This window comes from Microtus ochrogaster, chromosome 8 (assembly GCF_000317375.1).
Source record: "Microtus ochrogaster isolate Prairie Vole_2 chromosome 8, MicOch1.0, whole genome shotgun sequence".
NCBI lineage: Eukaryota > Metazoa > Chordata > Mammalia > Rodentia > Cricetidae > Microtus > Microtus ochrogaster.
The window spans coordinates 86,292,062-86,311,433 of NC_022015.1; the positions used below are offsets into that span (position 1 = coordinate 86,292,062).

General features: G+C 51.4%; 1 protein-coding gene across 3 annotated transcripts in view; it reads right to left on the reverse strand.

Annotated features, from left to right (window-relative positions):
- The window catches only part of Hspa12a (heat shock protein family A (Hsp70) member 12A), a 150,278-nt gene that overhangs the window by 9,409 nt on the left and 121,497 nt on the right, over positions 1–19,372 (reverse strand). For all 3 annotated transcript variants that reach the window (XM_013348166.2, XM_026781715.1, XM_005352552.2), the window contains 6 exons: positions 18,869–19,055; positions 16,843–16,947; positions 15,983–16,099; positions 4,432–4,603; positions 1,012–1,098; positions 384–488 (listed from right to left, as the gene is read on the reverse strand). In XM_013348166.2, the coding sequence (XP_013203620.1) occupies positions 384–488; positions 1,012–1,098; positions 4,432–4,603; positions 15,983–16,099; positions 16,843–16,947; positions 18,869–19,055 (773 nt within the window). The remainder of the gene's footprint in view (positions 1–383; positions 489–1,011; positions 1,099–4,431; positions 4,604–15,982; positions 16,100–16,842; positions 16,948–18,868; positions 19,056–19,372) is intronic.

Below are 19,372 nucleotides of genomic sequence, written 5' to 3' on the forward strand. Positions count from 1 at the left end.
CTCATCTGTGGATGACATCACCTCATCTGTGAATGACATCACCTCATCTGTGGATGACATCGCCTCAGAAGACTTCCCCTCCCAAATGGAAAGGTATGTTCCTTATTTTGGTGATCTTGATCTAGGTGTAGAACTCTGGCCTTGGATTTCAATCAGAGGTGGTAACAAGCTACAGGTGAATCCTGGTAAAACTTCAGTAACAGCCAGTTTGGCAGTTTGCTGCCCAAACTCAAGGGGTGGTTTGTCTTTGAAAGAACACTTAGTAGACCTTGCTTTCCAACTGTAAACAGATGGAAGGGTCCTCCACCACCCAGTCTGATTTGAAATGAGTTAACAAGAAACGGCTGGAGGCTGGGGAAGCTAACCAGCCAGGCAGTACTCACCTGTTGCTTTGTACAGCTCCTTAAGGTGCCCCTCTGGTAGGCGTATCTGATGGACTGTCAGGTCTACAGTGCCTCCACCGCTGTCGACAACCACGTACTTGTCACCTGGCATAAAAGACAGCAATCTGTAAGACACACCACGTATCTGTTCCCGCTCCGACGCGCCGGTGAATGAGAACTTGGACTCCTTACTCACGTCAGCCCTGGCAAGAGCACAGTGGTTTTTGTTAATTAGTAGCATAGCAAGTTACTCAGTAACTAAGAGAATGCAATCATGCCTGTCCGAGAGGGCGGGCTAAGCATGGACGAAGAAGAAGCAGGCGAGAGACTCTAGATGACCGAGGCTTTCAGGTCACATAGGGCTGTGGCCCCGCCCCAGCCCGTGACATGCTCTCCAACACAACTCCCTCCAGAACTGGGGAGCCTTTTCTTCCTTGGGAAGAGTATCTGCATGGTTTTCTGACATGCGGAACCCCGGCTCCCAGAAGGGTAGTCCCTGAGTGAGTGGCTTTTAAAGCCCCTGCCACTGAGTATCTCCCCAAAGTGCAAATGTGATAAATATGAATGCATTTTTGCAGGCAGTGAAAATAGATGATAAGTAGGGGTAAAAGACATCCCAACACAATACCTTCCTCCAGCTCAGACCAGATCTCTCCTATGACGTTCTCCACCAGGAAGGTCCGACTCTGCCGGTTACGCCGAACGTGTTCCTTAGCTGGCGGCCGACAGGAAGAAAAGGGTCAAGCATGAGAGAGCATGAAAAAGAGACGCTTGTCTGCAGCTGCTGGAGACACCAGCATGGCGGGCTCGAGGATGGAGCATTTACTGACACTGGACCAACAGGATTAATAAACACACATCAAAAACCAGAAAGCCAGTTCCTCCGAGGGAAGAAGCCCTCATCTTTGGCCCATGCCCAGCTGTAAGGCCTGCCCTGAGGAGATTCTTGGCCGTGGCGACCGTCTTCTGGGGAGTGGGCTAATGAAACGGGCCAGTTTCCCAGCAGCCCACAGCGCACTACGTGGGCTTAAACTTTTCGCAGCATGGAGCTTTGGAATGCCGGAAATATTTTGCTCATAGGAATCTCTGTCCTGCAGCTTTTGAAGACACTGTACAATTGTGCCACATGGGGGCGCTTCAGCCACAAGGTAGCATCTGAATCTAGGGAATCCCAGCTCTTATCACCAGGATACCCAGGGGATGCCTCTGCTTGTGCACCGGGTGGCTGGAATGCCTTTGGGACAGACAGGGCACGAATAACCATCCTGGGCTTGTCTCAGAAGGGTGAGGTCATGGGACTGGGAAATCCCCAGATTTCTTGTCTGGCAATATGAATCCTTAGACCAGAGGCCCCCAGGGCTTCGGAGATCTAACAATCCCCAAGCTTGGAAAAGCAGAAGAATGGGCCAAGAAAGGTACTGAGAAAGGATACGTGGGAAGCAGCAGGCCACAGCCAAGTGGGCTCTAGGGCCAATCACTTAGCCCTTTTGGTCCTCAGTTTTCTCATCTATAAAATGGGGATATCACTAGCTGGTCTAGGTTTCTCAGGGGCTTCCCGAATACACCTGCTCGTCTACTGCACACCTGGAGTGGCTGCCTGCACACAGTAGGTGATAAGAAAGGCGGAGCACCTACTATGAGACCTGGTGGCCACAGAATGACAACCGTGACAAATGATTTCCTAGAGCAGCTCTGGGGTGACAGAGGAAGGCTCTCCTACCTCACCTCCCTCCCTCCCTCCCCACTATTCTGTCCTTTCCATCCCTAAGCTACCCTGCTCCTTCTGAAACGCCTTTGGATGCCACGGTGCTGATTATCTGACCACACCCAGGAGCAGTGTCTGCAAATCCAGCTTCGCTAGGGGGTAGATCAGCAAAGGCCCAGCTGACTGCAAGTTCTTCAGAGCCTGGGTTAGAGTGGTCAGAGGGGCACCCTAGGAGGGCCCCCCAAACTTGGGCTTCTCTCCTGGTCCCACACGGGCTCCAGGTGAGCTACATTAGGCCAGAGGTATGGCTCAGTGGTAGAGCACGTGCCTTGCATGCGAGCAGGTCTGAGTTGAATCCCAGGCATGGCAAGAGCCAAACAAGAAACAAATGTCTCAGGCCTTGCAGCAGGGATCCAGTTTGCTAAACAATTAAGATGTCCACAAAATGGAATTCATAAAAAATATCCAAGAGAAGGCGACAAAATATCTTTCCAGTTCTCAAAGAACCATCCCAGGTTTTCAGGTAGATTAAGCCCAAGATTGGACAAATGTATCTTTTATGAATCCCATTAAAACCCATCAGGAGTAAAATAATGTTCCCTGCAAACCCTGAGTAGTGGAGGCTGAATGCCGGCCAGTCTCTTCCCTCTCCTGGACCCTCTATCCACTGACCTGTGCTCACAGGGACCCACGAGCCTGTCTGATGTCCCCTGGGGTCCCTAGAGCTCCCCACCCCCGGGAGAGCCAGGCTGACACCTAGAGCCCTGCCAAGGCCTGCAGGTCATCAATGAGGGCTCCAGACACCAAGTCCCCTCCCCACCCCTGCCGTGAGTGCACACAAAGCCACGAACAGATATGACAGAACGGCAGTGGGAGACATGACAGAGTAGAGGAAAGGGAACCCAAAGACGGACCCTGAGGAAGGATCTCAGCAGGCGCCTCCTGAAAACCAAGAGCCAGTCTTAAACCATATGTAAAAGCTGTGCCAAAATCAATAGACCCTGCTATGAATCTCTGTTTTTGAACTGAGAATTAGCCTGTAAGACACAGGCTTTGTCTTCTTTCCAATGAGACAATGGAGAGAGACGCGCCTTTGTGCATTTGAAATGATAAAGCAACCGGGTTCCTTGGAGGAAAGGCTGGCCTTGGCAGCCCTTGGCAAGGTCAGGATGGCCATCAATCAGGTTAAGGACTAACCCAGCCCTTGGGCATACCCCTCCCCTTACCCTAAACTTCTCCAGCCCAGGGGTTGGGCTGCCCTTCCCTTTATAATCCAACCATTTTGGTTGCTACCATTTTTTTTTCACCTTTGGGCCTCCTGGTTGCTGCACCTGTTTTCCCCTCCCCCTCTCCCCACAGGGCACAGCTCACTCTGGTCAGTCCACTCTGGACTCCCCCAGACGTCTCCGCCCCTGCCTCTAGCTAGCTATGCTCTCCCTTTTATCTCCGGTTACCCTTCTCCTTCACCATGCCTAGGAGCAGTTGTGTTCCTTTCAATGTTCCCTTCCCATTAATTTTTTAATTAAGATCTAAATTTAGGTCAGGCAATCCTCACTAATGCCCTTACTAACCTCTTCCCGGGCCTGGGCCTTTTCAGGGCCACTTGGGTGTGGACATGGGAGGCGGGTGCATTCTGCCCACCTGGGAACTCAGCAGAACTCAGAGCTGGGTGTACAGCATCTCCCGACACATACAGTGTGCCAGGTTAGTAGCCAAGCTTTCAATGGTGCTTTCACCATGACCTCGACTCTCTAAAACCTGGAGTCCTGGAGAGACCCACAGAGCTAGACCCATGAAGCACACAGTTCTGGGGACCAAGACAGTGCGTTTATACGGGTAACTGCTTAAGGGGAAAGCCCTTGAAATGCCCAGGTTGGGTCAGGCTGAGCAAGGGCTCCTTCCCACAGGGAAGGGAAAAATCAGCCCACAGGGTCGGGACAAATCAGCCACTTTCTCAGCTATGGCACCTAAGGAGCTCCACGCACCCGGAGCAACCCAGTGAGTAAGACAGCAATTAGCCAACAGTCTCAACGGAAGAATTAACACAGGCACATTGAGTTAGACTGAAAGACAGTCTAACGGTGAAAGACAGTCTCAGATCCTAGGAAAATGCAAGGCTCAGAAAGGCTCTCAGGTCGTCCCTGGGTTCTCGGAGAGATGCCCCCAAGGGGTGGGTGACAAGCCGGGGTAACCAATGCTTAGTTTATGGGGAATCCTCTAGGGACCACGTAGGAACGCCAAGCAAAGAGGGACTTACTCCACCTTCCCCGTGGAGTATCCTGACCCTGGCAGCCTGGGCTTGGGAGGGGTGAGCGGAGGGAGGGAGAGAGAGAACAGAGGTACCCTGTGTGAACCCCGCTCCTACTGTGTCACTGGAGCTGCACCCATTGACCACCGCCTTGCCGCTGAGCTCGATCATCTGGTGCAGCCGCAGCTTCCGGCAGTAGATGGAGGCCGCCTCGGGCTCCAGGGCGATGATGAGCTGCTCCGAGTTCTCGGGGGAGGCCAGGCCCGCCTGGAAGAGAGAGAGAGAGGTTGGAAGTGGGGTTCCCGGGGCAGGCCTGCTCAGAGGACACCACATCCAAGGAAGGAACGGAGCCATAAACTTAGCTTGTGTAGGGAGACATCCCCTCCACAGCCTCTGCAGGATTTGATACTGGGGGTGGCCAGGCATTGACCTCTCAAACTTCTCTGAATATGCAAAGGGATCCTGGAAAAGGCAGGGCGCTCTGGCGACAGGGCCTCCGTCCCTGGGGACTGTGGACGGTGGGTAATGATGAGGTTAACATGCAAGCGGTTGGGGAACAGACTTGAAAAGGCTCTGGCACTTTAAAACGCATCACAGATAGAAGGCAGGTGGATCCATTCCCTGTGACCGTGGGTCACACACCTCCTGACAGGCTGTGCAGATCCTGATCTTGGTGAACAAGGCCTAGGCAAGCACTGGGGGGGGGGGCTCCTGTCACTTGCCTGCTGGGTGTGACATATGAGCAGTGGCTCCCAGAGGAAGCCTCCATGAAGTCCTTAATTTCCTGGAGTGAGGGTGGGCAGTCAGCTGACAGATGTTTTAACTAATGCCATTATTCTTTCAATAAAATTTACCGTATAATAGTTTTATTTTTGAGGTGGGGTTTCGCGGATCCCAGGCTGATCTCAACCTTGCTGTGCATCAGGAATGGCCATGACTGTCTAATCTTTCTGTGTCCACCTCGTGAGTGCTGCTCTGAGACTATTCCAAGTGTGTGTCACCACGACTGTTTTATGCGATGCTAGTGACTGAAGCTGGGTGCTCACGTGTGTGAGACAAACGCGTCACCAACTGAGTCCACCCCAGCTCCTACATATTCTTCATATTACAATGGTTACACCCCCAGGTTCCCATCTGCAACTTCATCTGTTAATATCTGGGATCTCTCCTGGCTGGCAAGAGGCAGAAGTGCTGCTGTTCCGTGGCGTGTGACCTGTCCCAATCACCTACCTCCAGACCCTGGAGGTCCCAAGGACACCCTAGTGCACACACTCAGAGAAATGAACTTGTAACCGGGTCCTTGGGTACCCCCAGAGCCCTAGGCCAGAGCAGGAGGTCTTACAGAGGCTGTGCATGGCACACGGGGCTTTCTTAACCACAAGCAGTGCAATCAGTCCTGTCACCTTGGCGCTGCTTTTTTGCTGTTTCCAAGGACGTCTGGAGACTGGCCTCCTAGACACACCCACTTGGAGGAAGGTCCCCCCCCCCCCCACACTACCACTCTACACCAGAAATTCAGCAGACAGAAAGGTCTCCTAATGACACATATTCACAAGAAGAGCAGCTAGGAGCCAAGGGCAGAGGGGCTTAGGAGGCTCCATCAGTAAGCCAGGAGGAGAGGAGGAGGCTCAGGTTACATGCTGGAAACCCAAGGGAGCCCCAGAGCCTTTTGTGTAACTCCTTCACTAAAGGTAATGTCTCAGCTGCTGTTCTATTGCTGCGATAAGACGCCATGGCTGTCTTAGTTACAGGGCTGCTACTGCTGTGATGGAAACACCATAACCAAAGCTACTTGGGGAGGACAGGGTTTAATTGGCTTCCACTTCCACATCACAATTCATCATCAAAGGAAGCCAGGACAGGAGCTCAAATGGCAGAAACCTGGAGGCAAAAGCTGATGCAGCAGAGGCCATGGAGGGGTGTTGCTTGATTTCTTGACTGGCTCAACATGCTTTCTTATGGAACCCAGGGCCACCAGCCCAGGGGTGGCACCTCCCACAACGGGATGGGCCCTTCCCCATCAATTAAGAAAATGCCCTCAGGTTTGCCTATAGCCTACACTTACTGAGGCATCTTCTCAAGTGAGGCTCCCTCTTCTCCCGTGACTCTAGCTTGTGACAAGTTGACATAAAGCTAGCCAGCACCATGACCAAGGCAGCTCATATTTAGAAAGAGTTTCTTTTGGCTTATGGGTCCAGAGAGTTAGAGTTAACAACAGGAGAGCAAAGGAATGGTGGAAGAGGACAGCTTACATCTTGAACCACAAGCTCGAAACAGAGAGGACACACTGGAAATGACTCTAGGTCTTTTAACGGCAAAGGCCACCCACAGTAACATACTCCTTCCATCAAGGCCACACCTCCTAAACCTCAAAGAGTGCCGCGACTGGGGACCAAGTGTTTAAACGCCCAAGACTGTGAGGAACATTTAACATTCAAACCACCACAAACAGGAAGACTCCAAGACCCCAAGAGAGGGTGACCAGCTACTTTAGTTTGTCTAGGAGAGGAAGCAGCCCATGGAAGACTGTGAGGAACATTCAACATTCAAACCACCACAAACAGGAAGACTCCAAGACCCCAAGACAGGGTGACCAGCTACTTTAGTTTGTCTAGGAGAGGAAGCAGCCCATGGAACATGGGGCTTGTAGAGATAAACACAGTTGAGTCTTATTCACAGGCATCCAATGTCAGCACAGGTGAGAACCTGAGTCCCTCAAACCAGACTCCTTAGATCACACCAACCGTTCACACCAACCGTCCAGCCTGGAGTGACCTAACATTACAGGGGAGAGGACTGGGCCAACCTTTTGACAAAGTTCCATTGTCCATGGGTTTTAGGCACCATCTCTTCACCTGCTGGGTGAAGTATCAGACAATGCATTGCCCACAGTTCTCTATGGAAATCACACTCCAAATAAATGTCACTAATAACATCTGAAATAGAGGCTACCAACCAGGTAGGATGATAGGCTTCACTCTATACATGTCACGTGCCTCTCTAATAATAATATTTTAGTAGCCGAAACACTTCAGGATTGGTTCCCAAATCCATATCTATGCTCTGCGCCAGTCACAGGGTATTTCTTCCCTACTGCCTAGCATCCCCAGCCACGGCCAACCACGTAGGCAACAATAGTGTTCATTGTTCTTGTTCATGGGGCAAATGGGTTGGGCTGCCACCACTTACTTGTGCGTGAAGGATTTTCCACTGCTCCCTGTCAAGCAATTACAAGTACTCCTGCCCCAGCTATTCCTCCCCAGATCAGATTGTACATCCCCAGCACACAGACAGATGAAATTAAGATGGCGTCAGACACATGAAGTGTCACAAGAATGGCAAATCTGCTGAACCTGAACCCTGGGGTCCCCAGAAGCAGAAATCCAAAGCAAGGCAGAGCAGAACCCCCCTCCTAAAGGACAACTTGTGTGCTAAACAATCCTCTTCTGGGACTCCTTGGAGAACAGATGCCCAGAGGTAGCTTCTCCAGCAAGGGGTGAAAGGTAAGGAAACACTCAGTGTGTAGACTTCCTGGGACTCTGGACTTCATAGCTTCTGGAATTCACACCAGAAGTGAAACCAAGGTAATAGGACAGAACTCTGGGATGGAGCCCAGGGACCAAGAAAAGAGTCAGGCAAACACCTTCCAGGACACAAAACTATTCCCATGTCCCACTGGGTTGTCAACCTGCCAGCTGGAATTTGCCTCAGCTAGAATGTCAATGAGCCTGGACCATGGCCAGGAGGTACAGAGATGGGAAGGGAGAAATATCCGCACACAAGGCCTCATTTGTCCACTGACTATGACCCTGACATCCTAAGCAGGACCTCTGACTCAGATGGAAAATCTTTTGTGTGTATATGTGGTATGTGCACGTGTATGCATGCCTGTGTACCCTGTGTGTGCAATACACAGAGGCAAGAGGTCATCATCGGTGTCTTCCTCTGTGGGTCTCCACCTCCTCTTTTTGAGACAGGCTCTCTCAGTAAACCTGGAGTTTGCCATTACACATAGGCTGGCTGGCTAGGAAGCTCCAGGGATTCCCCTGCCTCCATCCCCTCCCTAGTACTGGGGCATATATAGGCATATGCTGCCATGCCTGGATTTTACAATGGCTCTGGGGATTCAGATTTATGTCTTTATGCTTACACAATATGCACCTTACCTCCTAATCCAAATCCTCAACCCCAGGAAATCTTTATATGGAAAATCCAGTCAAGAGCATGAATCCTGCCTAGGATGATACAGCTGGGGTGGGGGGAGTGTACATTGGTTAGCGTGTAGCTGGGTATTAGTAAGATGGTCCTGTCCTCAAAGCCTAAAACACACCTAGGGCCTAGGCAGATGGATGCACAGTTAAGAGCACTTGCTGCTCTTGCAGGGGACCACACCCACAGCCGCTCTCAACCACCTGGAACTGCACCCCACCCCCCCAGAGGATCATATGTCTCATTCTGGTGCCCATGGGCACAGACCCACACATATATACACAATTAAAAAGTCTTCTTAAAAATCAGACATAGGCCAGGTATGGTGGTGCACACCTTTAATCCTAGCACTAGGGAGGAAGAGGCAGGGGGACCTCTGAATTTGAAGCTAGCCTGGGCCACACAGGAAGTTCTAGGACATTCAAGGCTACATAACAGAGAGACTCTGTCTCAAAAAACAAAAAACAAAAAAAAAAAACCCACCAAAATAACAACAACAAAAAGACATACCCAGGCAGGTGGATTCTGTCCTAAACAGCAGAGGCCTTGTCCTCATAGAGGGGCTAGCTTTGGTTCCACAGCAATATCTGTGACCCATTTCCACAGGGTCTTCTTCTTTATTTTGAGAAGATGCAGAGAAAAGATAGAGGTGAAGGTGTGGACCCCACTCCAGAAAGGAGGTAGCAACACAGAGGCAGAGCCTGGGCAGTGTCTGTCAGGTAAGCAGCAGTGGCTGAATGAGGACTGTCCCCTGCAGGCTTGTGTGCTGGAAAACTTCATCCTCACTTGGAGATGCTGTTTGAGAAAGCCGCGGAGTCTTCGGGAGGTAGAACCTTGGTGAAGGAACTGGGTCACCAGAAGCGGGTTTGGGGTGTTTAGAGCTGGAGGAAGTGTGTCACTGAGGTGGGTTCCAGGTGTTCAGAGCTTTGCTCTTCTTCCAGTTTTGTCTTGCTGACTGAGGTGGATGTGCCACCTCAGCCTCCGGGTCCTGAGCTCATGCCTCTACCTACTGCCAGGCCTCCCCACTGTGATGGCTCTCATCCCTCCAGATCAGTGAACTGAAACAAACTTTCTTCTATCTATAAGTTGCTTTTGGTTGTGGTATTTTATCAAAGCAACAGATATAGTAACTGTTCCCCTATCACATTATCCAAGAGACCAGGGAGCCTTGTTGCCAGCAGTAAACCCCTGTGGAGCCATGATGAAGGGCTGTAGAAGTGACGGGTCAAAGCAGTGGAGGAGAAATCAGTTGACTCTGTTCAAACGCTACCTTCCCAGAAGGATCTGAGGATCAACTCATGGGCCCCAAGAACAGGAGGAAACAGAAAAGAACTGCCTAGACCTTTAACCTCCTAGCCAGCTTCATCTCTGGCAGGAGAACCTGCACTCAAATGCTCAGAGCAACTCTCATACCAGCCCCTTGGCCTGGAAGCCCTCAGGAGATCATTGACTCTGTCTGCCTGGAATGGGGCCAGCGTTTCTCGGTTTTTGTCTGCCTTTGGCGCTGGTATGTCGGAGTCAGTATTCTTGTGTGAATTCTCTGCTGGTAAGGCAGGCAAGCATAGGGGACAGTTTTGCAACCTGGGACTCCACTTGTTTTGAGCTGTGCATACACATCTCTTCTAATAATGCACTTGGCAGCCTAGATTACTCATCTGCACATACTATGCACACACACACACACACACACACACACACACACACACACACACACTCCTCAGAACAGTGCACCTAGCAACCTGTTAGCAACTGAGGACCCCTGGCTGCACTGAGCTGCACACACACTGCTCTCTTAGAAATAGATTAAACTTTTTCTCTTCCTGAGGACCATCAAACTTAGATTCAACACAGTTGTTTATGTCTGGGCATGGCAAGCCAGAAGGCCAGGATGGCCTAAACTGGTTTGGGTTGTATGCACAACAGGCTAACTATGTCCTCAGAGTGAACTTGTACAGACAATCCTCTATTCACCATCTTACACCTGTGCATAATTGGGTGTGTTTATGATTTTAGAAAACCAAATGCATTATGGGAAGGGACATACACCATAGAGAAACAGTTACAGAACTGAATCTGCCAATATAGTCGAGAACTACACAAACTACCTCCCTAGTAATCAAAGGCGTCTTACCGTGAGACCCCCATAAAAGGGGACCCCAGATAATAACCTGGGGCCCTGTGTGTCTTCATTCATGCATACCACTGTCAATCTTAGAGTATATGCCTTTCTAAATGCTTCAAATAAAGCATTCTTGGTGCTTTACAACTCCACGCATCCCTTTCTTTCTTGAATGAGACGCCAAGAACTTGGAAACCAGTTCAACCCCTAACCACCAGTAACACTGGCACTGCTGCCAAGCAATGCCGTCTGTCTCCGACTATGTAGAGTTGGCACAGACACAGCCAGCCTCTGCAGCAAGGCACCACATCCCCTGAGGACGAGTGGGGTCTTCTTTCTCTACAGCAGGCATCAGCTGCTCAGAGGGCAGCCGCTGGTTGAATGATCCAACCACTCCTCCAGGCAGCCTCCTTCTGCACTCTCCTGGTCCCTGGTGCCAGCCTGCAGCACTCTGCCCCGTTCACTCATCTGGGATCTAAAGCTGCCTAATGGAAGCTTAAATGTTAAAGCTTTCCTAAAATCCTAAGACCCATTCAGGAGGGAGGTGTAGGCGACAAAACCGCTCTCCGAGGAGCTCACGGAAGCAACTCTTTACCCTGACCACTCAGCTCCTCAGCCCTTGCAACGTGCCAGGAAAATCTGCCAAGAAACAGTGTGGACAGGTGAGAAAAATGGCCGGGCCAGCTACGCGTTCTACCGGGCTGTCAGTGAGCTCCAGCCACCCCAGCTGGGCTTTGTGCACTTCAGTTTCTCCTGATAGGATTATTTTTCACTGCAGACTGTTCACGCAGGGAGGCAGTTACAGGCTGTGTCTCTGTATTAAATGAGGCCAACATACATGGGGGCGTCGTTTACTTAACAGGCCTCACACACCAGAGATACATGTTTTTTGCAAAATGCCTCTAAAAACTCCTGAGATTTAGTAGTGCAGTGCTCCCCTCCCCTGCCCCCGCTTCTGTTCAAGGTCTTTCCTGAAGACCTCGCCTGACCCCTCTGCTGCCATCTTTCCACTGTCTGCTCTTCAAGGATCCGTAGCCGTCCTGAGTGTGTGAATCCTAAGAGATGGAGATTTGGCAGGTTCTTTCACCCAGGACTGAGGCCAGGCAGACCCAGGAAAGGTCTCCAGATGAAGCAGATCTCTGTGCACGCCTCTGCAGCCCTTATGGGCCCTGACTCAGCAGAGGCTCTGGACCTGGTCCAGCCTAAAGGATGCTATGCTAAGACCACTGCAGCTCTGCTCTCTCTGGCAGGTGAATGTACCTGTACTCAGAAAACCTCCTGAAAGACTGAAGGACGCCCCCCATGCTTCCCACCCAAGCAGAATAGCACGCCAAGTTTTCTTACTATTCTGGGGGCACACAGTTCTGCTTCATTCTGAAGTCACTCCTGGGGGAGGGCTGGCAGGAAGCCACTGCCATGGAGGAGGCAAACACCCATCTGAGGAAAGACGTTTCATGGAGATGGATACGCTGAGAGCATGCTCAGAAGACACTAGGCTCAGAACTCGGGATTCACTCATGCCTGTATTAACCAGGGCTCTCTGGGGAAACAATACATGCTGGATACTCAGACACACAGCAAGAGATTTCTTATAAGGATCTGGTTCATGATTATAAAGCCTGACCAGTCCCAGGATCTCCAGCTGGAGACGCAGGAGATGTAGCTGAGTAGCTCCTGCCCAAAAGACACAGGTTCAAGAACCCAGAAGGGCTGATGTTTCCATCTGAATCGAAGGAGAGAAAAGCAACAAACAGTCCCAGCTCACAGGCAGGTGGGAGGGATTTCTTCTCTCTTGGGGAAGGGTCAGCTCTTTGGCCTGTTCAGTCTTCAGTGGACTAGAGGAGGCCCATCCATGTTACACAGGTATCTGCTTTACCCCAAACAGCTAAATGAAGACGCTCAAATACCTTCACAGGAACACGAAGAGCATCATTTAACCAAACATCTGGGAAAGCTCTGACCCAGTCAAGCTGACCCACAAAATTTTACCTTTGCAGGATTGGGCTGTAATGGGTATTTGCACTGCCCATGATCTTGACATGATAGAGGTGGTGTTTTTTGTCTGTCTACATGAACTCTTATAAGGAAGGGGGTGTCGCTCTCTCTTGGGTGGTGAAGACCGGGTCAGAGGGCGTGAAGCAGTGTGTGACTGATCTCTGGCTTTCCAGGGGCTCTGTGACTGGACTTAGCACATCCTGTATTTGTGAGTGTATTTTCCCTGTTTATAGCTCAAGAAATCCTTGATACCCTTTGTGTGGGTTTTTCTTAACAAGTGGCACCCAATGTGGGACTTGGACCCATGTTCTGGGATTAAGGGTCCCATGCTCTATCAACCACATCTAGCTGGGATGCAGTTTCTCTACTGACTGCTATGCTGTGGGACAATGGTCTTGTACCCTGTAAAGATTTGTTACTGTATTGCTTTAATAAAATGCTGATTGGTCAGTAGTCAGGCAGGAAGTATAGGTGGGGAAACCAGAACAGAATTCTGGGAAGAGGAAAGAGTCAGTCTGCAGTTGTCACTCAGCCTCACTGATAAAGGTACCAAGCCACATGGCTAACACAGACAAGAATTATGGGCTAATTTAAGATGTAAGAATTGGATAATAGGCCAATGAGTTTATAATTAAAGTAGGCCTCTGTGTGTTTCTTTGGGACTGAATGACTGCAGGACTGGGCAGGACAGAAGCCTCTGTCAACACTGGTGACTTTTCCAGGCTGCCCTGCAAAGCGACTGTGGCTGTGGGGAGTTTTCACATCCCCGCGACACCCGTTCATTTGCACCCAGGTCTGCACAACATAACTTCCCATCATGCAGGTCCCATGGAAATGACAGGGACTGGGCCCTCAGCACTCAGGCTGTATAAAAAAGACAGAGGGGTGTGGAGGAGAGACACCAAGTGCTGCTCTCCCGTTCTTCCTGGACCTCTTCCTGAAGACGCTGCAGAGCAACCATGCCCACATGCATCCTCTGACTTCCAAACTATCAGCTGTTGGGCCCCATGAGCAACCTGGGACCCTGACTCAGCTGGGTTGCTGCACCCAGTGCCTTCCAGAGCCTGCCACACAGGGGCTCTGATGTAAAGACCTCATGAAGGAGTGAGTGAATGAGCCAAGGCTAGCCGAATGAGGTGGCCATCTTTAAACCCACCTGGTCCTGTGAACTGCTTGAAGAATCAAAGCAGAACTACAAAGAGTCAAAGCATAAGCTACCAAAGAGAGTTTGCACTGCCCTGGAAGACGGTCCCTGTGCCTCTCAACAAACCATGCAACATCTATCCCAAGCCTCCTGATCAGCCAAGTACTGATGTCGCAGGGATGAGCCACCATGCCCGGCTTGTGGGGCCATTTTTGTTCCACTGAAGCCAAGAATACTATGCCTGTACCTCCCACTGTCTGATTTTCCCCTCAGACTCCACAGGGTGCAGCCCCGCCCCTTGTCCTCCCCAATCAGAGACTCTGCTCTGGGAGGAGCTTGTTCAGGGCTACACAGCCTAGCAACCTGACCAGCCACCACACCGCCTTCTTTTTCCAGTCTAAAAATAAGATCTGACCCCTTGATGGGTCACACGTTTGTTGCTGGAGTCTTCCTGTGGGCTGGGGAGTGTGAGCCGAGGCCGTGACCCTTGCCATGATGATACTCGCGGGGGAACAGCGCGGGGCACAGAGCCATGGGTGCGAATGACCACGTCCTGGTGGTCCATCTCTGGATGGTCCCTGAAGGCTGAAGCCGTGATGTTCAGGGCTTCTGTGAGGAGCTAGGAGGCATCTTAACCTCCTTCTTAACCAGACTGCCTCTTTCTGGAATGCCCCCCCCTTTCCTTCATCCCTATGAAAGCAGATCTATTTTTGGCAGCTCCATACACAGAGTCGGGTTCTCACACTGATGAAGAAGGAAGGGAGAGCAGAGGAAATGGTCCCGGAAAGGGGACAGTGCGTGGAGGGATAATCCACCCCGACCTTGTACAAGCTGAGCTCTGCAAGCTGCGTCCGGAAGAGCCCTGAGCGCTGAGCAGAGCCTATGGGGGCCACTTTACCCTCTGCTGGGGCTTGAGGTGATTTGGTGACTCTCTCTTTTGGAAGGGAAGGCTTGTATGTGCAGCTACTAATGACGTCAGAAGGGTGCCTCCTGGGAAAGGCGGGCACCATACCGCTTGAGAGGTGTGATGGGGACATGGAGACATGGATGCATCCATGTGCCTGTCCTGCCGGGATGAAGACTAAGGACCAAAAACTGACTCGCGGGGCAGAGATTTGACTCGGGCTCAGCAAAAGTGGGCAGTTTGGTGTGACTAGCTGTCCCTCTCATGGAAGATTGCTGGGTACAAGTTATCTGACTGTGACAGTAGGTTACTTTCCTAGATGCTAACACAAAACACCTAACAAAGGAAATCCAGGAGGGCAGGGTTCATCTTGGCTCACGGTTTGAGAGTACAGTCCGCCACGGCAGAGAAGGCATGGTGGCAGGAACGAGGGGTCTCATCGCACCATCAGGAAGCAAGGAGATGAACGCTGGTGCTGAGCTCCCTTCCTCCATTTTATTCAAGCTACAACTTCCGCCCCCGAGACGGCAACACCTGCAGCCAGGGTGAATTTTCACACCGCAATTATTGCCGGAAATTTCCACACAGACATGCCTAAAGTTTTGTTCCCTGGGTGATTCCAGATCCCATCAGGATCCATCAATATCAGCCGTCACGGAAACCATGAGCGTTTATGGCATTGATGGACCCTTAACGGCTGGTCACCAGATACAGGCGATTCTCACCTCCGAGGTTGATCACAGAGCCACACTGCTGCTCTCAAATGGGAGCCGGCCAGCACCCAGTGTGTCAGCCCCTCAGCCTTTCCGAGAGCCCACGTACAACTGTGTGGCTCTGACAGGCAAGTGTACGGAAGACAATTCAACTCCCCAGCTGCAGATGGCCATTTTCAGCCTCCTGGCTAAGCTGAAATGCCTGGGCCCTGGCCAATATCCTTGCTTCTGTTCCTTTTTTATACAAATATTCTTGTTCCCAAGGCTTTTCCTGAAGTTTTTCACTTTCCTTCATCAACAGGAAATGTCTCTGAACCCCGGTTTGAAATCTAACCCCAGAAAATTTACACTGGAAACATGACCCAGACACATAAATCCAAGGAGAGAGAGAGAGAGATCCCTATTAGACTGACCCAGGAAGCACAAGAATGTTCTCGGTCCCGACCCTTCCCATCCTCCCAGGAAGCTGGCGAGTTCTGGGAGATACCCAAGCACCGTCACCACTGTGGGCATCCCAGCTCCCTTTTCTCGACCCGCCCCACCCCATCCCAGTGTCCCTCACCTGGTAGGCAGCTTCTCTCATGAACTGCTTGGCTGGCTGCTTCCAGATGGCAGGCACGGTGATGACCCATCTGACATCAGAGTTCTCAAAGTCCGACCCCGCCTGGTCACTCAGCTCCTAACACCAAGAGTAAATGTGTAAATGTAGTGGGGGGGCACTGCTGATTCCCAGGGTCTCACCTCCTGGGGCTCTGCAGAGCAGTCAGGAGGTTCGCAGGACTCCGGAGGAGTCTGTGTCTGGTGTCCCGCACACAGCAGGGTGCGCCTGGCTCTCTCATTTATCTCCTTCTTTGTCTCCAGCAACCTGAAAACGGCTGTCTCTGTGGACTTACCTGTTATGAACATTTCATACAAATGGAATCGTGTGATGTGGCTTTTACACTTTGTTTCTTTTATTTTGCAAGCTCAGAGGTTTCTCAGAGGTTATCCACACTGCAACATGCACCAGTATTTCATTCCCTTTACACTCGAGTAACATTAAAGTGAGCAGATAGACACCCTCGGTTGTCCATCAGCTGATGGACATTTGAGTTCTTCTGCTCTTTAGTTATTATGAATAATGCTGCTATGAACTTTCATGAAACAGTTTTATGTGCGCATGTTTTCATTTCCCTTATGTGTGTGCCTAGGAGTGGGATTGCTGGGTGATGTCTGTGTTTAACTTTTTCAGGAACTTCCAAATTGGTTCCAAAATGCCGAACCATCTCCCCTCCTGGCCAGTGGTGCCGGAGGACACATTCTACTGCTCTGACCCCAGGGCCCACATCTTCTCCCTGCAGACTGAACCTCCGCCTAGATGGTGGGTCCAGCAACCACAGATGGTCTCACAGGAGGTTCACTGCCACCACCCCTCAGCCTCACCTTCAGGGCCTGCTCCTTAAAGTACTGCAGGGCGTACGTGAAGATTTCAAGGGCTTTGACTTTCTTGCCATTTGCGGCTGTCAGGTCTGTGTCCATAGTGAGGTCCTGAAGGGAGAGAGACACACGTGAGAGCAGAAAGGGTGAAGGAGAACCACACCTTTGGTTGGGGGAGCCGGGAGCGGCTGTTTGGAGACCAGCGGAATCCAGTCCCCTATGATAGAAAGGCAGATGCAATAGTGCGCCCCCAGAGGCACCTGTCAGTAAGGCCACCCAACTGTCTAAGAGCTCTGACCTCTCCAGGCCCCACCTTCATTGCACCTCCTTCCTTCCCTTCCTTTCCCTCTCCCTTTGTTGGATCCTCAGGAGCAGGCATCTCTGGACAATTGCAGGACCCGGGAAGAACGGATGGGCCGCAGGTGCGACTTCCAGACACCAGTCCTCCCCCCCCACACCCACCCAGTAGCCCTGTGATAGCAGCTTAAATCATGCTACTTCACTGCCAAGCAGGAAGCTAGCACGCACGACTCTCTCCTTCCCCGGTGAGCTGCCAGCCAGGTCACTAAAATAGACGAGCTCCTATTTTAAGGCCGGTTCAGTCTAATCTGCTGAAAGCTAGGCATAGCTGCTGCCTCTCTGGCTCTGCCAGAGGCCAAAGCAGCTGCTGTCCATGGTCTTCGGGTAGAGGATGCTGTGCAGAGGCCAGATGGTGAGAGGTCACCAGAAAAAGGATGACCAGGGTCCCCGAGGGGGAGAGGTTGGGGCGAGAGTGGAAGGAGGACCCTGAACTAACCTGCTTATTAGTGACAGGAACAAATTAATCTTGGACATCAGACTGATGCAGTCGAAGATAACCAGGCTTTGTCTTTGTTTTAGGTAGGGTCAAGCGTTACTAATGGGTCCTCTGGGTGCACCCTAAACCACCTACTCATGCTCTTGGCCAGCACCCACTTCTCCTGGTGTCCAGCAATGGCTCAGGGAGGCAGCTGAGCCCCGTGAAACTACAGTTCACCCTGGGCTTCCACTGCCCACTCCTGATAACCAGCATGGCATCTCACCTGGAGAAAAGGGGTGGGTCCTTTCTAGCCCAGGCTGGTCCATGGCCCAGAAATGCAACCTCATGTAAGCCTAGAGCCTTGGGAGAGCTAGGTGGCAATGGTGGCTTTCCCGCCACCTCTGTGCTGCCATCTGCAAATGCTGACGGAAGCTAACATTTGCCTAGGAACGTTAGCTCCTCCTCTGGGAGACTCATGTAGGCCTACCACCTCAATCCTTATATTCTCCCTGTGAGCAAGACGCTGTAACTGTCTGCATTTTATAAAGGAAGTATAATGAGGTACAACAAAGTCACGTGGCTCGGACTAAGTATCTTGGAGGAACCAGGGATGAAACTAAAACCCAAGGTATGTGCCTCAGAGTCCATGGTCTTCAGCTAGCTCCCACCTTTCCCATGAAGCTTTGCAGCAGGGATGCCTGTTGGACCTGGGCGTCTCACAGAACATTGGCCTGCCCGGGGTTCCAGAAGTGAGGCCACTGTCCTGGCGTTTGGGCCTCTAATAACTGGTCCACGTGTGCTTACCCTCTTGCTCCACACACAGACGGTGGCTTCTCCTATGTTACTGGTCGTCCCTTCCAAACTGACCAGTTAATAGCCACAGTCCTGCTCCACCTCCCCATCTTGGGCCTTCAGGCATGAGTTGGTCTGAGTGGAAAGAGGGTCCCTGATCTCCCCAACCCCCCTTGGGCAGCAAGGGGTAGCTCCCTACACCCATGTCACAGCTGCATCTTCTCTGGCCTCTCAGTTTTCTAAACAAAACAGCTAAACGCCCAGGAACACCCCCTGTCCTCTCCCCACGCCAGGAAGAACTGAGTTCACAGACATCTGAGGACGCGAGGTGTCATTCACTCCAGGCTGGTTTCCAAGACCCAGGCAGACAGGCATTAACTTCCTTTTGGGGGAATCCTGGGGGACTCCAGTTGAAGATCCCACACACTGAGGTCCCTTGCTCTCCTAGAGAGGCTGGCTCACCCCTGTGGTGTGGAGTTTCATCTTGAACTTCTCCAGGTACAGCCACTGCTTGGCCTCGTTGGGGTCCAGGTCATGGTAGAAGTCCCTGGCGGCGTACCCAAAGCTGTGGAACTTCCTCTCTGGTGTCAGCAAGATAGTGGTCGGGGTCTTCTGGTTGGAAACGCCGGGGTCACCTCCCTCCCATCTCCTGTCACCAAGGGAAAGCAGAAGATATGGGTGTTTTAGAACCCCAGTCCAGTCAGCATAGTGGAGCTGAATGCCTGTTCTGTGTATGTCTGTCACTGATGTGAGCGTAGGACCCACTCCATATCAGCTAATATCTTGACATGCCTCAGTCAGAATGAAAAGAGGCAAAAATCGGGTTCTTACTCAAAATAAGTTCTGTGTTCTCTTTCACTCAGTGTTTCCTGAGAAGCTACTATGTGTCACATGCTGGGGACACGGGGCAGTGCTGAGTATCTTTCAGTCTTCCAATAACTCAAAGTCTGCGAGGTCACACTCTTT